This window comes from Orbicella faveolata, unplaced genomic scaffold, assembly GCF_042242905.1.
Source record: "Orbicella faveolata isolate gen_17 unplaced genomic scaffold, um_ofav_v1 contig_47, whole genome shotgun sequence".
In the NCBI taxonomy this organism is placed as follows: Eukaryota; Metazoa; Cnidaria; class Anthozoa; order Scleractinia; family Merulinidae; genus Orbicella; species Orbicella faveolata.
The window spans coordinates 23602475-23622509 of NW_028301577.1; the positions used below are offsets into that span (position 1 = coordinate 23602475).

Consider the following 20035-nt stretch of genomic DNA (forward strand, 5'->3'; position numbering starts at 1 on the left):
GTCGAGTTTACTTTCAGAGCGGACAAAAATGAACGTCGATTGAGAATTTCCTGCCGTGAGTCAGCTGAAATCCTCGTCCGGTGGGAGATGAATTGTTATTAGTTTAAGTAGTGAGTCAGCCAACTCAAGTATCTGTCTGACATAGTCGATAAATGATTACACATCAAACAAGATAACAGGAAAACATAAACCTACATGATATTTGCTTTTGTATTCAAGTGATTCTAGATTTCCGCAAAGAATGACGTACAATGTATATGGTCATTTCAGTAATAGTACACAACATTACGCTCTGTTTGCTTTCATCGCTCAAACATGACCAAACATGCAATACAGCAAATGAAATTTAGAAAAAACGAACGTACAGATTGTTCCATGTTTTTCGCGGGAAAACCTCCAAAAACAACGTTTTTGGGGGCGGGTGGGGCGGGGGGGGAAGGTGGCTGGGGAGGTGGCTGGGGAGGTCAACCCTGTTTGGTTTTGGTGGGGGGGGGGTCAATCTTGTCACGTGAGCCTAACATTCCGTGGAGAAGGTTTCTTTCACGACCGTGCAAATGAAAACGGATAGAGGTACAATGAAAGCATAGTGTTGTAGCAAAGAACAGACACAAGAATCTTTCACGATCTCACCATTATTTCAACCTCTTTCCCGAATCCAAGCTGCCGGAAAAATTCGCGTGTCAAATTATGACTTGATAAAAAGTAAAAGACGAGGAAATAATTTTCCGTAACATTTTCATAAACAAAGAGATAAATACCACGTACTGAAATTTATTTAACTGTCATAAGAAGATCGACTACAATTCAAGTGATGTTGAACGGCACAGGTCCAAAATCCTATCTGTGATGATTCAAAAGACAAAGAAGAAACGGAAAAAAGCTAACCGTATTTTTCAATTTAGATGGTCACATCTGTCGCGCACCTTGACATACAGTGGTTGTTTAAAATTTACGCGCAGAAACCGGTTCGTCAACGGTTTGTGCAAATGGTAAGCAAAAATCTCTGGTGCTAAGTTCCGTTAGGATTGGCCATTTACCATTAACTTGACAACCCCTAATTTTCCGAGAGAGCCTAACCTTATCATAATTCTAACTACAAATGGTACATATGCAAGCACATTTTCCATTCGTATATTTAGGTTGGAAATTTTGGACTACTTTTCAAGACGTTCCGCCCGGTTGGTCGAGGCAAAATTGTCTTACCATTTACATTCTGACCAAAACGTTTGGGTAAATGGTAAACAACCAGTGTTAGGTTTCCCTCTGCAAAATACTCTTTGAAATCAATTTACTATTGAATAACGACACCCCATTAAGAAGGTAAATATTTACGTTTTTCATTACCGGCAAAGGGCGCCGAGCATTTTGAATTACACGTACACGCACAATACAAACAACAACGGACAATTTCCTAATTCAATTTAATTCAACAATAAGCTAATGTCTCAGCAGTTCAACATTCTCTATGGCGCCCGTAGAATCGTTTTTGAACAGCATAAAATGTCCCTGTATCTGCGCAATGCTTTTTCTCTGTCCCAGTTTCATTACTTTGTCTGCAAACTCCTCCGCCTGGGAAGGGATCTCGTCAGGGTAGAAGCGACTAAACATTTTTGAAACCTGGCTTTTGGAGGCGAGGCCTATTTCCTGTTTGACGTCCACCCTGCCCGGTCGTATGAGAGCTGGGTCGAGTCTGTCCAGGTAATTTGTGGTCATGAAGACAAGCCGTTCTTCAGATGACGCCACGCCATCCAACGTGTTCAGAAGACCACTGAACGTCACCTAGGGAAAAATGACACCCGCATATGAGTTGTGTTTGCAATAGACCCTATTCACAAATGGCTACCAATTTAAAATTTGTATGCATTTAAATTAGCCCAACTAACCTCGTTTGAGAGAAAAAATTCTTTTGAATTATCAACTCAAAAAAGAGGTTACATTGTAGCTGGGCTAATTTTAATACTTACAAAAGAATTTTTAATTGGCAGCCATTTATGGATAGAATTTATGGCCCAATTACAATATATTAAAATTCAGCCTAAAACAATAGACCTCAGCACGAGGCTCTGGGGAATAAACCCCACAAACTCTGTAGTTATCCCCCAGAGCCTCGTGCTGAGGTCTATTGGTTTAGGCCAAATTTTAATATATCAAAATTGGTCTATTTTAATAGGTAGGCCAGTTTACAGTTGCGTGCTTAGTTACCTGGCCTATGAATGCAAGTGAGGCTGGAGGGGACCTTACTTCGATTCAGACCACTCTGCTTTTCTCGTTGAAATGTGAACTAGTAGGCATTACAACAATTACACAACAATTTACACAACAAAAGAAGTGAGGTCTTTATCAGAACAAGGTCACCTTCAGCCTTGTTGCCATTCAAAGGCCAGGTCACAGAGCAGTCAACTGCAAAATGGTGTAATATGAAGAAACTTGAAAAAGGAAAATCCAAGGCCACAAAAGGATTTCAACCATCCATCCCTTCACAACTGGTAAACTGCTTTACCAACTGAGCTATGAACTGGGAGCAAGGCCAATTTTGAGAGAAGCTCATAATTGAACCTGCTCCCAATGTCTGGCTTTATGGCTTAGTTTGTAAAGCATCACAAAGGTAACCTATGGTTATATTAAACTTAACTCCAGAGGCTAACAGACAGTTATTGTACAGTTAACTAGCTAACTTATCGGCCAAATGATTGCGATATTCTTTCATACCCTGTTCACATAGCCACTAGCTCTTCCTTCATCCTTTTCATCAGTTCTCTTGACAAAGGCTGCATCAATATCTTCTAAGAGGATTATACTTTGCTGTGGTGCAACACTCATTAGGTGATTGAGACGGTCATCTGACAGGCTTCGATCACTTAAGTTCATCACACAGATACTGTAGTCCAGTTCTCCTGCTAATGCTTGTCTGAAGGTTAAATGCATTACAAATGATTAATGTAAAGTGCTTATGAGGTAAAAAATAATTGCCGCTTATTTGGAAGGGTTTTCAAATAAAGAATGGCATTTTCCTTTTTGGAATATCTTCTTTCGTTTCAGATATTTATGTTTTTGTGTTATACAAATGAGGAAAGTGATGATGTCATGAATAGTTCCACTAAAACAGCAAAACACTGAATCAAGAATATCTCTACAGTAGAAATATTACAGCTGACCTTGGCACCAGAAATGTACATTACAAAAGAAACAAAATGTCACCCACATTGCTGTTTTTTCTTTATTTTGAAAAGTCTTTCAAATAAGCAGCAATTATTTTTTACCTCATACAGTAGGCTTATGAAATATAATGATGATATAATTTATACACACTTTCACAGTGTGCGGTTCATAGCCGCAATATCGTTAACTCCTTAAATACTTACATAAAGCTACTTTTTCCACACCCTGGAGGTCCATACAGTAAATATCCTCTCCTGTATGGAATTCCTACCAAAAAAAATTAAAGCAAAAATATTAAGCTCACAGTTTTCCCTGAGTTTTTGGCCCCTCTCTGACAACAGTTTGCTTTTGGGTGGCATCAAATTCTTATCAGGCAACTAAAAGAATTTTTTTTGGAGGACACCTGACAATGAATTACACCACATAGAATCTGGCTGTTCAGATTAGCCTGTGGTTCAGTGGAGAAATACAGTGTAGCACTACATTACACTAGCTCAGTCTGCCTGCCTAAAGTACCCTTTATACTGGGATTAAGATTTCTTCATGAACCATTCAGGAACCTGACAATTAGGATTGTTTATCAAAGGGGCCTTGATTCTTGCTACATGTAAGTAATCCATCATCTCAAGTTAAGTCTATTTGGGATCAGATTTTTTGAGCCTTACATATGAAAGTACATACTAGTTATGCAATGCCTTCAAGTGATATACCATGGAATGTCTCACGAGTCACTTGAATTTTCTCAGTATAAGCACAAGCCTTCAGGAGAGTGTATATATCAAGAAAATACAAGTGACAAGTGGGATATGCCTAAAGTACCCTTTATACTGGGATTAAGATTTCTTCATGAACCATTCAGGAACCTGACAATTAGGATTGTTTATCAGAGGGGCCTTGATTCTTGCTACATGTAAGTAATCCATCATCTCAAGTTAAGTCTATTTGGGATCAGATTTTTTGAGCCTTACATATGAAAGTACATACTAGTTATGCAATGCCTTCAAGTGATATACCATGGAATGTCTCACGAGTCACTTGAATTTTCTCAGTATAAGCACAAGCCTTCAGGAGAGTGTGTATATCAAGAAAATACAAGTGACAAGTGGGATATGCCATGGTATACCACGAGAGACTGTTGTATAACTATTTTATATCATGCCATAGAAAATACAGTGGCCAATGCAATCAATGCAACATATGCATGGCACATGATGAGAAGGTTGAATGTAATACCATTGAATATACAACAGCTCCCCTGTATTTTGATTGGCTGTACTTTCTATTGCATGGTATAATTAATGATATCACACGAGATATCCTCCCATAGACTGATGGAAATTGGATGTAACCTCAATATTTTTGAACCAATATCAGTAAGTTCACCTTAATGATCACACTGTACACTATGTACCTCTATTCCACCTCTTGTATGTGTACAGTGTATGCCCAAATTAATCAGTTTACATATCATGGTTGTTCACTTTCAAAAGTTAAGCATTAGTTTGATTAGTATGTAATGAGATACCTCTATCTATGTACCACTTGGTTGATGCAATGAACTCTTTAACATCAGCCAAGATTCTTTCTGATATACCATCATCTAAAATAACAGAGTCTAAAGGCCTTTTGCGTCTTGGAAACCCAAACGGCCTCCAATCTGCCCCCATTGCTATATACATCACCGTTTTTCCCTCCTGTTTTTCAAGTGCCATGCGTCTTGCCTCGCTTAAGATATCAAAGAAGAGTTGTTTGTTTGTGGCAAGCGCTGTTAGAGTTACAGTTTCCCACGGTGCACCCGTGGTGAGATCAACCATTTTCTCTCGCGATCTCTCGACGCGCACGAAGCTGTTTTTGTACTTGAAAAAATGCAATCCTGGACTTGGAGAGAAATCAAAACGCGTGCTCACTTTGCCAGTTTCGTGTTGTTGATAGGTTGTCTCTACACTGAGATGTTGAGCTCTTTGACCCTGAGCAGCGATCCATTGTAAAATCCAGTGATAACTCTTGTCTTTGCTTGGAACTTCAAGCGTGATGATGGCGTATCGACGAAAAGCAGTGAAGGCGAACTGGCCACCTTTCTTCAACGCTGCAAGTCCGGCACCAACACCAACTAAGCCAAATCCAGCTGAAAAGTACGGATTACTCCCCAATGAAGCAATCAGCTCGGAAAGAGGCATTGGTCAGGTCTCGATTTGATTTTTTAAAGTAAAGATTACAAATATACACACATTCACTCCCGGTGCCGCCATGTGCAATTGCCCCTGAGCCCACAGTGCAAAAACCCGCGGCTTGCAGAATACGTGAAGTTCTAAAGACACTGTAATAAGGGATACATGACGTACTTAGGGAATACGTGTTGATCTTGTTGTCATGTATCCAATATGAGGTGTACCACTCTCTTTGTCACGCAACGTCGTTACGTGACTGAAAACGGAGGTACCTTTTAGTAAACTCTTCGTCGAAGCACTCACAAGTTCCGAATTTTATTATGAAATCATAAATAACACAAGTAACCCAAAGGTTGTCATGCCATCTTGACGCGTTGTACTGGGAGCTCGCTGGAAAATTCGCAAGGGGGTAGAGGTATATTGTATTCTCACGTGTCCTCTTTCCACGCCCGCAAACCTCACTCGTACGATCGGGTTGATGTTAACCTCCCTGAGAAGAACTAGCCGTAGCTCAACTACGGCAGCCTCCCATATAACAAGGACGGGGGTTCTCATCGTACCTCTAAGGGGTTGAAAAAGCGAGTTTGATGACTCTTAGGGTGTTCAGCCTCAAAACTTCCAACAGCTGGAGCTTTCGGGGTACCGTTTAGGGTATTGAGCCAAAACTGAAAAAGGCCAATGTTGCGTGTTGCTTTAATTTAGTATTGGCTCCTCTCAGGGGTGAAAAAAATTTCAAGCCACGCCCACAAAAGAGGGTCTTGGTACCTTTTAGGAGTTCTTTTCCAAATTTGCGACCAGCACTCCCGTCCCCCTCCCCCCCCCGCCCCCCACAGGGATGTACCCTCGCAGGCTACAGTTCTCTACAACATTAATTTACTTGAAGTCTACATGCATGCAAATGATTCCGGAAGTGACTTTGCAGTGCTAGTGGCAGACAGAGTCCCACAAGTGACGAGTGACAACAGTGTAACGCAATCATCAAAGTACCCAGAAAATATTTACATTTGTTACAGCTGATGAGCCGAACGTTAAGCCGTTTCACCCAGAAAAAGCCAGTAATGGGTTAATTTTAACAAGTTTACCAAAACCGTTTTCTCCAGACGCATATAAGCAGATTTTAACCACATCGAATTCTCGTTTACCTTTCTCGAAGGATACGACCCTTGCCACGTAAGGTAGGAATTCTCAGCTGTGGGTTTGTTAAGATAACCCGATAACCCGATAAGGACTTTATTTTGTAACTATACACCGTCTTCTAGGTCCTCCATCAAAACAATGCCCCTCAGTCAAAAATCCTTCTGTTCAGAGGGGAATTTTTCCGCCTCGCTGCTGCCATGAAGAAAGAACTTGGTCACGACGCTCCTCGGGCATTCACAGTCCACCACTTCTTCACATGTCTTAATTTCGTTGTCTTGTTTATCTCCATCGCTTCTCTGTCCTTCCATGTGTACATCCTTCGCAAGGAAATCGAGATCGTGAAAGCGGACGTACGTCCCCTGGTGGCGGAGAATGAGAAAATTGCTTCACGGCTGTATGAGGACTATTTTGACAGATCTCGAGAAGCTCGGCAAATTGAACCCGGACCAGACGAATTTGAGGGTACCATTGAGCCCGAAGAACCGACTGAAGGCGAAATAACACCTGAAGTTAGCCCGGAACAACATGGAGCTACAATTGGAGCAACTAGGCTTAACTGCAGTATGGTACGCATCTCCATTCATTTTATTATTAACTTGTAAAATACATAATTAATATACAGCTAAACACTAGCGTTAGAGAAAATCATGAGGACGGGTCATGAACTTTTCAGGCAGAACGTTTTTTACGATTTCTTTAAAACTGTTATAAAGTGACTCAACTCCAGTTGCATAACTAGCTGCCTCAAGTAGTTCTCCCTGTCACGTCCATAGAATTCCCCCTCCCCCCCCCCCCCCTTCTCCTCCTTTCGGCAATACATAACTAAAGAGCTAGCTAACGATAGCAGATAATAATGAAATCCACATTTTATCAATAGTTTCCATCTCGCGACGCAGTGTTCTTTCGAGGGGCTGTACAAATTACGACAAACTACGATACTAATTCGATATAACGAGCTAAGTACAATTAAGTTAGTTAATGAGCTATAAAAATAATAGACCAGTGAAGGGTTAATTTAAGATCAGATATCATAGGTAGGTAATTTTTATGTAGTAAGCCAAAAATTCCTCATTTACTATGTTTGATAATCACAGAACACAAGGTATGTAGCATTCGGAATGTTTGCTTACGTTAAATAATTTCTTTTAAAAAAAAAGGCGCTATAATAAACCGCCCCTCGCTCCAGCTCACGAGGGCCTGCTCACAGGCCAGTCTAAATAAATGCGCGTACTCAGTGGAATCAATCAGCTTCTTTTTTTCGTTACCAGTACTTTTGCCCTTCAGAGGATCGCAACAAGAGAACAGAACTAAGCTGATACTTTATTAAACTAGGAATTCCATCAAAAGTATTTTTCTTCGCAAGAAAGCGGAGTAAAAATGATACTTTAAACATGTTGTTCGTCCTTCGTAGTCGAAGATGACCATGACATCTAGTTGGCTGTTGAGCTGGTACAGTGTATCCGAAGGTGGCTGATGAGGTCAATCCGGGCAATCCCACAGGTAGGGCAGAAGAGGGTAGGCGCTGCACTGTTAGCGCTGGTGGCTCTAGCCTTGCGTGCTTCCCATTTCTGCTCAGCTTGAAGGGACCTGCGCTCCTCTGCTGCGTGGGCTCCTTTGATGATGTGATGGCGCCAGGAGGGTCTGTCCGAGGCGAGTGACTCCCAGGGTTCAGTGCTGATGTTAAAGTCTCGCGCTGTTTTGTTCCCTACCCCTCAATCTCCGTGTGTTTCCTCTCACCACAGAATAATATGTACTAGACATACTACTACGCGCACTTGCAAGAAAACACACGTTAGGTCTTTGACAAAGAAAAAGAAAAACAGAGAGGTTTCCTGGCATAGAAAAAGTATAATCTCTTTTAATAACCTTTTCGCCATTTAAATGACCCTCAACTTTTTTCCGTGATGTTATCTTTTTTCCTTTTTTCAGGATGCCGCAAGAAACAATATTTGTATCGTAGGTAAGTGATCGCACAAAGTGCACAGAATTACGCAGCTAAGTGCTTAGTAGTAGATCTCTTGTTCTACTAGTGAGATCAAGATCGCGCATCACCTGACCTAGAGAAATTCACTGACATTATAATTTAGCCTGGGTATCTAAGAATTTCATTTTTCATATTCAACCTCGCTCGTTGTTTTCTTGGCAAGGAGACAGGGAGGGATACTGAAGGCCAAACGCAGCGGCGAAATGTTTGTTTCGGGAGGAGGTTGGGGCTAGTTCGGTGTTTGGAAAGCTAGTAATTCATTTTTTTGATTAGCATCAATAGCCATGCTGTCTGGTATGGATTGTTCTTTGAGCGTGCTTTATTGTCAACTTTTCGTCTGCTTTAATGTTAAATGCGCTTATTTATCCCACCCCCTTCCGCCTACGACCCCTCCCCGCCACCGTCTTAGTCCTTTCTAAAGCAAAAATACGAGGTTTTATTAGTATGAGGGTCGTACAGGGGAGGGGGGTCTCTGTCACGGTTCACGAACGGAAAAAATAGAGGATCACGGATCACGGATATAAAAATTTCGTTTTCCCGAATCACGAAAATAAGCAAGTAAGATACTTTTTTAATGACCTGTTCTTACACTAGAAGCAGTGTTTGAAGAAAGCAAAATCACGAATGGCTAAGTCAAGGCTCCATATTGCAAATGGCATACCTAGGTCACTCTCGATAGACGACTCTAACCATTCGGAGGACTTACCTCTGAAAATCATTCAGGATAGAGTGGTAAAATCACTAATATCGCCGTTAATAATTTAGGTTCTTCACGGGTCACGCAAAACCATCAGGTCACGAGTCACGAAGAATAATTTCCTAAATTCACGTTTCACGGAAAATAAAATCAGCTAATCACGCATCACGGGAATACCCCCGTAAGACCTTCTAGTATGGTAAGGAAACCCCCAGCACCATCATTACCGTCGTGCGCCGCCGCCTTCGTCATCGTTATCATCATCCTCGAGCAAGACGACATGACATCGAAGTAATTATGTCTTGGTAATCGTTGTTGGTTCTGTCTTTATACTGTAGTTAATGGTAGTCTACTGGGAAGTCCTTTTGCTCGTCAGGAGATGAGAGGATTCATCGAGTCCTACATAAACGAAACGTATCGTAAGTGAATTGTCATGCCTTTAACTGTCATTTTGCTAAACTGATAAAGGCCTCTTGGGGGGACTGTAAAGGGGGGAAGAGGTCGGTATTAGGGGAACTATAACCCCCCAAGAATTTAATTGTTTGGTTGGTTAGCACCAACTATGGTGTTTGGTATAGTTGTCTCTTTAAATGAGGTTTTGACACCTTCTCATGGTTTCTTTTCCCTTTCCTAACTTTTCTGATCTGAAGCAGGAAAACGAATATTGACCATGATGTCGATGCAGCGAATTATTTTCTTTCGAAACCCCTGACCAACAGCATCGGAATCATCTTCATCTTCATCATCATCATTATCATCATCATCATCATCACACTATCGTCATCAAAGCATACAAGGCATCGTCAGTTGTCACGCAACACGACGCAATATCCAAGGAGGACTAGTCTCTGAGTTATTGTTGTTTCTTCCTTTGCACTGTAGTTGGTGGAAGTCTTCTGGGAAGTCCTGCCACTCGTCTGGAGATACAAGGATTCGTTGACTCCTACATCAACAAAACGTATGGTGAGTGAACTGTCATGCCGGTTGAACGCCGTAGAGGTCTTCTGTAGGGGAGAGTGGAGTGGCGAGGTCAATATTTAAGGAGCCACAAGTCTCATTAAATTTAATTGTTTGGTGAGCCTAAGTTATGGTGTTTTACCTTTAGTAGTGAATGGAAGTCTCCTAGGAAGTCCTGCTGCGCGCCAGGAGATACAAGGATTTGTTGACTCCTACGTCAACGGCACGTACGGTAAGTGAGCTATCACGCCATTGACTATTCCATTAATTGATTTCTCTCACTATTATAAACGTCCAGAACTCTAAATTTGGATTCGTTTTCCATGATCGTTTCCTTTAATATCAATTTGCAGGACCTGGGCTTGCTCAACTGAGCGGAAAAGCGCTGAATGACACAATCCGAAGCTTCATTAATGATCATGCTATCAGTTCCTTTGGTGAGTCATGGATAACCTACGAATAGTCCTTCTTTCGCTTAGTCCGTCGAGCGTAACCGTAAATTAACCGCGAGAAAAAATGGCCACGCAAAATCTTGGGGCCAAGAAGCGCGGGATTTCGTCCCCAGTTAGTTTGGCGCGGACATTTTTCCTTGCGGTTTCTTTCGCGTCACGCACGACGGACTAAGCGAAAGGGGGACTACTCGCAGTATAAGTCGTGGACTAATACAGTGACCTCCCTATTTGATTCTACATTCGATTACCATTTTGCTTTCCCAACTTAGGAGGACCAAACTAGGGGCAAGGTTAGCAAAATGAACTATTCCTAATTGGCTGTGCTTTATTGAATAGCCAATACCAAGTCATTTTTAGACTGCAAAGCCTTTTAAATTGTACCTTTACTTGTGATTCCCTTTGCCCTTCTTTTTGCAGGAGGTCATGGTGGATTTTTTGGCAATGCTACAAGAAATTACACTCTCGATAGCAATTTTACCGGAATCTCGGATGAAGCAGAAGGTGTAAACCGTGCTATCGAACAGTATATTGGCGCATATGCATTAAATACCCTTGGTAAGAGCCAAAAGGCATTGTCTCGTAAATATAAGGCTACCTCAACGCTGTCATGGAACAATCCTTCGTCTAACAAACTTATCGATGTGTATGTTTCCAAAGCGCGCGTTTGTTCATTTAGTAATTCGATGATAGCTGATGACAAAATCGAAACTGATAGTACTACATTATTGGAAAAAAAATTTGTACAACTTCAATTTCGGACACAAAAAGTGTCCGAAAATAAAACCGTCTTCAATTTTTAAGCGTCCGAAATATTTACAGTACAGCATAAAATTTTTATGTAGCTCCGAAACTCTTATTTTGCGTTATATGGAGCGAACTCATCTCACCGCTTGAGATACGTATAACGGCTTGATAGAATTTGCGTTATTTTCTCGTCGGTGTATCTGTGAAACCTTGAAGGTGCAGTAAAACTATTATTTTCACAGAGATGAAATTCTAATTCGTGCTTTGTTGGGCAAATTTGCTTCACATACGTTTCAACCAAGTGTCTGAAATCTTCGTCTGAAATTTGTCCGAAATGACACAAAAATATTGTGCAAGTAATGCGGTCAAAATATATTTTTCTAAAAGACATTTTATTCTAATAAAAGACATAAATCTGAAATTAGTCTTACACTAATAATAAATAAAATCTCTTGTTAAATAAAATTACTATCCTTATATGTTGCGTACTAAGTCTTCTTGGATTTATCCCAGGGCCGTCATTTGTTCCTGGTGCAGCAGTTGAGTTAGAGCCTGGAAAGACAGTGCTGGATGCGTATCTGGGCGAAGCCGTTGAGCAAGCCGTCCAGTCTCACTTAGGAGGGGGAGGTGGAGCTGGAGCTGGGGGTGGTGGTGGAGCTGGAGCTGGAGCTGGTGGTGGGGGCGAGGCAGGTGCAGGTAAGTAAATGAATCATATTTCGACAGAATAAAGGTTTTTTTTATTACCTTTTTATTGCTCAAAACAATTACAAGTACACTACAATTACAAAACAATCTACGCACATAAATCTACGTGTTACAATCTACATATACAATCTATAATACGTATTACAGTCTACATATATTATAAATCGACGCATTACATACCACAATCTTGCAGTACGCTACTCACAGAAACAAAACACTCACTTACAGCCTTGACTCGCATTGACTTGCATACTCAGAAATACTTTGGTATGTCTCGCAGGTCCCAAAGTTCTTCCGTCTAACTGAAACCACTAAACACCTTATTCTTGTTTCCAGGCTCTTCAGGAGGTGGAATTGCGAGTGGGGAAATGAATCGGACCATCCAGCAGTTTCTTGGATCCTTTGCGCGGGAATCTTTCGGTACGCCACGCAATCTTAGCATTGTCTTGCATTGGGTTATGTTAGAAAACTTGAAAATGTTCCTGTCTACTTGATCTAGTGTTACCCTTACATTACACTCGTTTGGTTTGGCAGTGGATTTCTTCGCACTAAACAAGTGACACGAGGCAGCCCAGACATAGGGCCTTTGATTTCGCTCGATTACCAGCGGCTGTTTAGGAAAGCAGCCCGCGTAAGTAGACCGGACTCGAAAGCACGGTGGAAATCGAGCCTAAAAACGGAAATAAGAGAATTTATTTATTATTATTTCTTCGTGCGCACCCTAAAAGATACTCTGACAGCTCAAAATAGTGGTGTTTCGTCGTGAACACTTTAAGTGAGATCAGAATCTTTGATTTACACCCCCTAAAGTTTCCTAAGAGAGACAACGAGCAACCCCGACCTTTTTATATGGGCGGAGCTTGCATGTCAAACCATGGACATTTAAACTGAAAGAACTATTTCTCTTTCTGTTTCCAGGTCCCATGTTTGTGCCAGGGGCCTCGTCACTAGGTGACCAGACTCCTCTGGAGACTTTCGTGAACGAGTCCGTGTCTCGATCATTAATAAAGTATTTTGAAGGCAAAGGAGACTCAGGTAAACAAGATTTTGTAACCAACATATAGTCACTTAGATATAAATGCCAACTTCATTCCACGTTTTGGTTAGAATGCGCGATCAGCAGTCAAGCTGCCGGGTAAGGTGAGTGGATAAGACCACAATACGCGAGTCTACATATATTATAAATCTACGCATATACAGCAAACTTACAGTACGCTACTTACACAAAAAAAGTACTATCTTACAGCCTTGATTTTCATTGACATGCAACATTTGCATACCATAAGCTACTTACGTTGATTATGAAAGTGAACACATGAAAGATCACATATTTAAACTGCGGAGAAAGATATGAAGACATGATTGATCATCGAAGTTATATACACAACTTAAGCTTCAGTTTTGTAACTCTTCGGGGAGTCTTTCTGTTTAAATTGTCTGGCCTTCAGTTTTGAGTTTACATAATCTCAAACTACACAAAACATAAACATAAAAAAATGTTTTTATACCACAAAATAAATACTTCGGTTAACTTTTAATCCTGGGTTAGCGTTAACCGGCTTTCGAACAACTCGGCCACTGCATTACATTTCAAGAACGACCTTGATTAACTTTGCACTGGTAGTCACATCTGCACACATGTACCCGGGCTATCTTTCTAGATAAAATTTGCAATAGATACCAACTTTATCCAACCCATATGTCGATGTGCGACACTGTGGCCCCAGTTGCGCTGGACAAATCGATATTTAGTGTGTTATGCACAGCGTTATCCACACTTTGAACTACTGGAGCCTGATGTAAACGTTATCAATTAGATTACCATCCCCATTATTACGTCAGCTAGAAGTACCTTCGTATGTCTCGCATGTCCCAAAGCACTTTCGTCTAATTAAAAACACTGAACTCGTTATTTTTGTTTCCAGGTTCTGCAGGAGGTGGAGTAGCGAGTGGGGAAATGAATCGGACCATCCAGCAGTTTCTTGGATCATTTGCGCGGGAATCTTTCGGTACGCCACGTAATTTTAGCATTGTCTTGCTCTTGCAATGGGTTTTTGTTTTACTGTATTGTAGGGATTGTTGGTTTGTTCAAGATTTTATTCACAACCTAAGGTAAAGGAATGAACAGAATGACTCGAAAGACAACTTCAGAACTTAACAAAATGACTTCATTCCATGTAGGAAGCTGTATATAAAGGGAGTGGAGTGAGTTTTGTTATAGTGCACTTACAAATGATTGTGCCTTCGTGTAGCGTTCCAATTTCTAATTAAACTGCGATCAGGCGCTCTTTTTGTTTTCTCGTGGAAGAAATGATCGCAAGTTTATTTCCAATAAGAACCATTTTTTTTCTCTACACTGCTCTCTAAGAGGACCTTTGCGTTTGACAATTCTTCTACTGTATGTAAGCACGGTGACGAAGTAATATACAAGTTTCAACTACGCTGCGCAGATTATTATTATTATTATTATTAATTAATTAATAGTAATAATAACGTTTATTAGTGGCTTATAAAAAATTACAACTGTAAAAATTCTTAGGACAATATATATGTCAGGGAAATACTAACTTACAAACGAATTACAAATTACACTCATTCTTTACAACCCTTATAAATTTGTCTGTTATCATTTGTCGAAAAAATTTAAATAAGAAATTTATTATTATTATTATTATTATTATTATTATTATTATTACTATTATTATTATCATTATTATTATTATCGTCCTCACGTAATGTTTGCTTAGAGTCCTTAGGGCCGAGACCAGACCATGGTCCTGGGGCACTAGGGGATAGCCAGTTTTTAGCTTGATAGCACCCTCCTCAAAATGTACACAGTGTATTATTATATTATTATTATTATTAATATAATAATACATCAGGATTTCTTATCTAAGCGCCTTGCGCTCTGGAAGGAAGGGGAAACCAGCAAGTTGCTACGCGAAGGTAGAATGCTTCAGGGGCGTATTGGAAAGCTTAAGACATTTGATCAACCGGAAAAATCCAAGATATTTGCTAAGCTTGTGCTCGAAGGACAAATCAATTCAGCGCTGCGTTTCCTTAGCGAAACATCAACAGGGGGCGTGCTGGAGCTAACGGATGGCGTCATGGCCCAGTTGAAAGAGAAACATCCAAACCCACAACCAACAACGTTGGGCTCACTTCTCTTCGGGCCGATTAATGATGATATTCCTGAATCGGTGTACTCAGAGATAAATGGTGAGATGATAAGGGAGGCTGCGTTAAGAACAAAGGGATCAGGGGGACCATGCGGCGTTGACGCTAATGGTTTTAGAAGAATGATGGCTTGCAAATCCTTTAAACAGTCGTCTACAAAATTATGCGAGGCGATAGCCACAATGACAAAGACTCTATGTACAACTTATATCGACCCTGCAACCATAGAGCCACTGGTGGCAAGCCGATTGATTCCCCTGGATAAAGGTGAAGGTGCAGTGAGGCCTATAGGGGTCGGCGAGGTGATACGAAGGATTATTGGAAAGTGTGTAATGAACGTTACTAAGGGAGACGTGGTTGAGGCGAGTGGTTCACTCCAGCTATGCGCAGGTCAAAAGTCCGGCAGCGAGGCTGCTATACATGCTATGCATGCCATATTTGAAGCAGATGACACGGACGCGGTACTGCTCATCGATGCTTCTAATGCATTCAATGCACTTAACAGAGCAACTTCACTGCATAATATCCGGGTTCTCTACCCTGTAATTGAAGCATATGCCATCAATACTTACAGGAAGTCGGCACGCTTGTTTATTACCGGCGGCAAAGAGATCATGTCAGCTGAAGGAACAACACAGGGTGACCCACTTGCTATGGCCCTCTACGCCTTAAGTGTGCAGCCGCTGATCACAAGCCTGCAGGCGGCGTCCAGTACTAAACAGTGCTGGTTTGCTGACGATGCCTGTGGAGCTGGCTCTATACTGGAAATCAAGAAATGGTGGGATGTCCTCAACAGCCTTGGCCCAGTCTTTGGCTATTTTCCCAACCCCAAGAAATGTTGGATTATCTCAAAGCCAGATAAAGAGGCAAGCGTGAAAGAAGTGTTCAAGGACACGGCTGTCAATGTGACGGTAGAGGGACAAAAACATCTGGGTGTGGTGATAGGTTCACGGGAATATCTAGAGGAATACGTTAGCCAGAAGGTGACCAACTGGGTCAGCGAGATTACCAAGCTGGCAGAGTTTGCTCTTTCTCAGCCTCAAGCGTGTTATGCTGCTTACACCTTTGGCCTCAAGCACCGATGGACCTATTTTTTGAGAACTTTGCCTGATATTCAAGAATTGTTGGAGCCTTTGGAGAATGCCATATCTAAGGTGCTCATCCCTGCAATTACGGAGCATAGCTGCACTCGGCTGGACAGGGACATTCTAGCACTGCCAGTCCGTCTAGGGGGGCTTGGCATGACAAACCCGTGTCTTGACGCAAGTCTTGAGCAATCCTCCTCCGTCAAAGTTACCATCCCGCTGGTCCAACAGATCGTGGCTCAATCCCATCAGATGCCGGATGATTCTTTCGTCAAGTCACTACAACAGGCAATGAGGAGTGAGAGAGCAACGGTGCTCCAAGACAGGGCAGAGCATATCAGAGGGGTAGCCCCACAGAAAGTCCAACGGGCACTTGACCTTGCTGCGGAAAAAGGGTCATCTGTTTGGCTGACGGTACTCCCCCTTCGTGAAATGGGTTTCAATCTAAATAAGAGAGAGTTCCGCGATGCAATCAAACTGCGCTACGATTGGCCGGTTGATGATATCCCCTCCACCTGTGTATGCGGTGATGTTTTTACAGTGGACCACGCAATGATATGCAAGAGAGGTGGGTTCGTTAACCAACGTCACAATGAGCTGAGGGACTTAGAAGCCGAACTCCTGAATATGGTTTGTACCGATGTTGAGATTGAGCCTGTCCTGCAAGACATCTCGGGTGAACAGCTGGGAAGAGGTTCTAATCGAGCTCCAGATGCAAGATTAGATATTCATGCGCGCGGGTTCTGGGAGAACCAACGATCAGCATTCTTTGACGTGAGGGTTTGTCACCCTAATGCTGATTCGTATAGGGACCTAGAGCTCCAACAGATATACCGCAATCATGAGAACGAGAAGAAGCGCCTTTACGCGAGGAGGGTTTTGGATATCGAACAAGGAACTTTTACACCCCTTATTTTCACGTCAACAGGCGGCATGGGAAACGAGTGCTTGCAATACCATTCCAGACTGGCGCAGCTGATCTCCATCAAGAAAGGAGAACATTATGCTAAAACAATCTCCTGGATAAGAGCAAGGACATCCTTCGCTTTACTAAGATCCGCACTAATCTGCCTAAGAGGTTCAAGAGCTAGAAGGAAAGCCTTTTGTGACTTTAAGAACATTGATATTGACGTTGAAACCCAGGAGGGAGCCATTATGTAAACACTGTCGAAATAGGTTTTAATAGTTTATTTCTTTTATTTACTTTTACCTTGTAATATACCGATATTGACGTTGAAACCCAAGAGGGAGCCATTATGTAAACACTGTTGAAATAGGTTTTAATAGTTTATTTCTTTTATTTACTTTTAGTACCTTGTAATATACCGATATTGACGTTGAAACCCAGGAGGGAGCCATTATGTAAACACTGTTGAAATAGGTTTTAATTGTTTATTTCTTTTACTTACTTTTACCTTGTATATACCAATTTGTATGGAACATGTTAATTAATGTTATGATGATGATAGTAGTATTAGTATTAGTTGTAGTAACCATGATATCATGATTAGATACGGAAACATGTTTTACAGGTTTAACAGACATCAAATTATGTAAATATTATAGCATTTTGTAAAGTTTAGCTCTAGTTTTTGTCACAATAAACATTCCTATTATTTAAAAAAAAAAGTGTATTATTATATTTTTTTTTTTTTTTTTTTTTTTTTTCTATGAGGACTGGGATGCAGCCCTGGGAGACTCAAGCATTTGTAGCTATTTGTGACAGGCTGTTTTTAGCATTTTATTTTGTTAGTGTCCGAGCGCCCGGTTCACGCAACTCGCTTGTGTGTAAATCAAATTTGACAACACATAGCAGCTTAAAACCTTGAAGTGACGGAGTTAAGCCACGCAAGAAAATCTAAAGTTGACAATGTGTGGATTAAGAACTAACTTCTAACTGCAAGTGCATTTTCTGCCTATAAGCAAACAGGTATAACTCACAAAACTTAAATGTTAGTTATATGATCAATATCTCACTGTATATTATATACCACCATGGGTCAGATCAGGAGATCAGGACATCAGGCCATATCGTATTGCATTCGTAATGCTACCGGAAGTGTAGCACTTGCATTCTGTCAATTTACTTTACGTTTTATTTTAAGCATGAGATTAGCCTGTGTACATTCAGAATGACACAGGTTTGAAGGAATACGTGAACTACCCAGAACTTATTCTTCGCTGACGGGGTTTCTATTCCTCTGATATTTGTATCATTTCAATCCATGAAATAAAGCAACAAACAACAGACTTAAGCTTAAAATTGACTTAAATACAGAGTCGCGTAAACGTTCCTGAAATGGAAGACATCGAATTCTAAATTGTGTAACAATCTCTTTTAGAAAACCCTTTTGATAAAGAGTTGTAAATACTGAAGTCCCCAAAAAACTAAATGCAACCTTTACATTTTTATAAGAAATATCTAGACATCACAATGAGTCGATTAAAAACTACCATATAATGTGCACTTTCCAAAAGTAAGCAGACAGGTATAATTTACAAAAATTAATTGTCGGTAAGGGTCGAATTGGGCCAGATCGAATTTTATTCATAAAATTAATGAAAGCGAAAATGTTCCCGTCTACTTGATCTAGTGTTACCCTTGCATTACACTCGTTTGGTTTGGTAGTGGATTTCTTCGCACTAAACAAGTGACACGAGGCAGCCCAGACATAGGGTCTTTGATTTCGCTCGATTACCAGCGGCTGTTTAGGAAAGCAGCCCGCGTAAGTAGACCGGACTCGAAAGCACGGTGGAAATCGAGCCTAAAAACGGAAATAAGAGAATTTATTTATTATTATTTCTTCGTGCGCACCCTAAAAGATACTCTGACAGCTCAAAATAGTGGTGTTTCGTCGTGAACACTTTAAGTGAGATCAGAATCTTTGATTTACACCCCCTTAAGTTTCCTAAGAGAGACAACGAGCAACCCCGACCTTTTTATATGGGCGGAGCTTGCATGTCAAACCATGGACATTTAAATTGAATGAACCATTTCTCTTTCTGTTTCCAGGTCCCATGTTTATGCCAGGGGCCTCGTCACTAGGTGACCAGACTCCTCTGGAGACTTTCGTGAACGAGTCCGTGTCTCGATCATTAATAAAGTATTTTGAAGGCAAAGGAGACTCAGGTAAACAAGATTTTGTAACCAACATATAGTCACTTAGATATAAATGCCAACTTCATTCCACGCTTTGGTTAGAATGCGCGATCAGCAGTCAAGCTGCCGGGTAAGGTGAGTGGATAAGACCACAATACGCATTAAAGTCTACATATATTATAAATCTACGCATATACAGCAAACTTACAGTACGCTACTTACACAAAAAAAGTACTATCTTACAGCCTTGATTTTCATTGACATGCAACATTTGCATACCATAAGCTACTTACGTTGATTATGAAAGTGAATACATGAAAGATCACATATTTAAACTGCGGAGAAAGATATGAAGACATGATTGATCATCGAAGTTATATACACAACTTAAGCTTCAGTTTTGTAACTCTTCGGGGAGTCTTTCTGTTTAAATTGTCTCGCCTTCAGTTTTGAGTTTACATAATCTCAAACTACACAAAACATAAACATCAAAAAATGTTTTTATACCACAAAATAAATACTTCGGTTAACTTTCAATCCTGGGTTAGCGTTAACCGCCTTTCGAACAACTCAGCCACTGCATTACATTTCGATAACGACCTTGATTAACTTTGCACTGGTAGTCACATCTGCACACATGTACCCGGGCTATCTTTCTAGATAAAATTTG

General features: G+C 40.9%; 3 protein-coding genes across 11 annotated transcripts in view; 2 read left to right on the top strand and 1 right to left on the bottom strand.

Moving 5' to 3' along the window:
- Nucleotides 1-1402: 1402 nt before the first annotated feature.
- Nucleotides 1403-5438, bottom strand: LOC110060912 (mitochondrial chaperone BCS1-like). Its single transcript, XM_089280194.1, has 4 exons — nucleotides 4685-5438; nucleotides 3363-3426; nucleotides 2710-2908; nucleotides 1403-1779 (listed from the first exon to the last, which is right to left on the bottom strand). The coding sequence occupies exons 1-4, from the start codon at nucleotides 5334-5336 to the stop codon at nucleotides 1438-1440; spliced, it is 1257 nt and encodes a 418-aa protein (XP_089136320.1). The 5' UTR covers nucleotides 5337-5438; the 3' UTR covers nucleotides 1403-1437.
- Nucleotides 5439-6300: 862 nt separating this feature from the next.
- Nucleotides 6301-20035, top strand: part of LOC110061035 (uncharacterized) — a 46783-nt gene continuing 33048 nt past the window's right edge. For 8 of the 9 annotated variants that reach the window (XM_089280286.1, XM_089280288.1, XM_089280293.1 and 5 more), the window contains exons 1-13: nucleotides 6302-6502; nucleotides 6587-7030; nucleotides 8394-8424; nucleotides 9484-9564; nucleotides 10028-10108; nucleotides 10251-10334; nucleotides 10456-10539; nucleotides 10972-11109; nucleotides 11812-11994; nucleotides 12340-12423; nucleotides 12922-13038; nucleotides 13929-14012; nucleotides 19279-19395. In XM_089280286.1, the coding sequence (XP_089136412.1) occupies nucleotides 6662-7030; nucleotides 8394-8424; nucleotides 9484-9564; nucleotides 10028-10108; nucleotides 10251-10334; nucleotides 10456-10539; nucleotides 10972-11109; nucleotides 11812-11994; nucleotides 12340-12423; nucleotides 12922-13038; nucleotides 13929-14012; nucleotides 19279-19395 (1453 nt within the window). In that variant the 5' untranslated portion in view covers nucleotides 6302-6502; nucleotides 6587-6661. Of the gene's footprint in view, nucleotides 6503-6586; nucleotides 7031-8393; nucleotides 8425-9483; nucleotides 9565-10027; nucleotides 10109-10250; nucleotides 10335-10455; nucleotides 10540-10971; nucleotides 11110-11811; nucleotides 11995-12339; nucleotides 12424-12921; nucleotides 13039-13928; nucleotides 14013-19278; nucleotides 19396-20035 lie in introns of all 9 variants that reach the window. The other variant, XM_089280287.1, reaches the window with a different exon arrangement.
- On the top strand, nucleotides 14905-17427 carry LOC149097697 (uncharacterized). Its single transcript, XM_089280301.1, has one exon. The coding sequence runs from the start codon at nucleotides 14955-14957 to the stop codon at nucleotides 17424-17426; it is 2472 nt and encodes an 823-aa protein (XP_089136427.1). The 5' UTR covers nucleotides 14905-14954; the 3' UTR covers nucleotide 17427.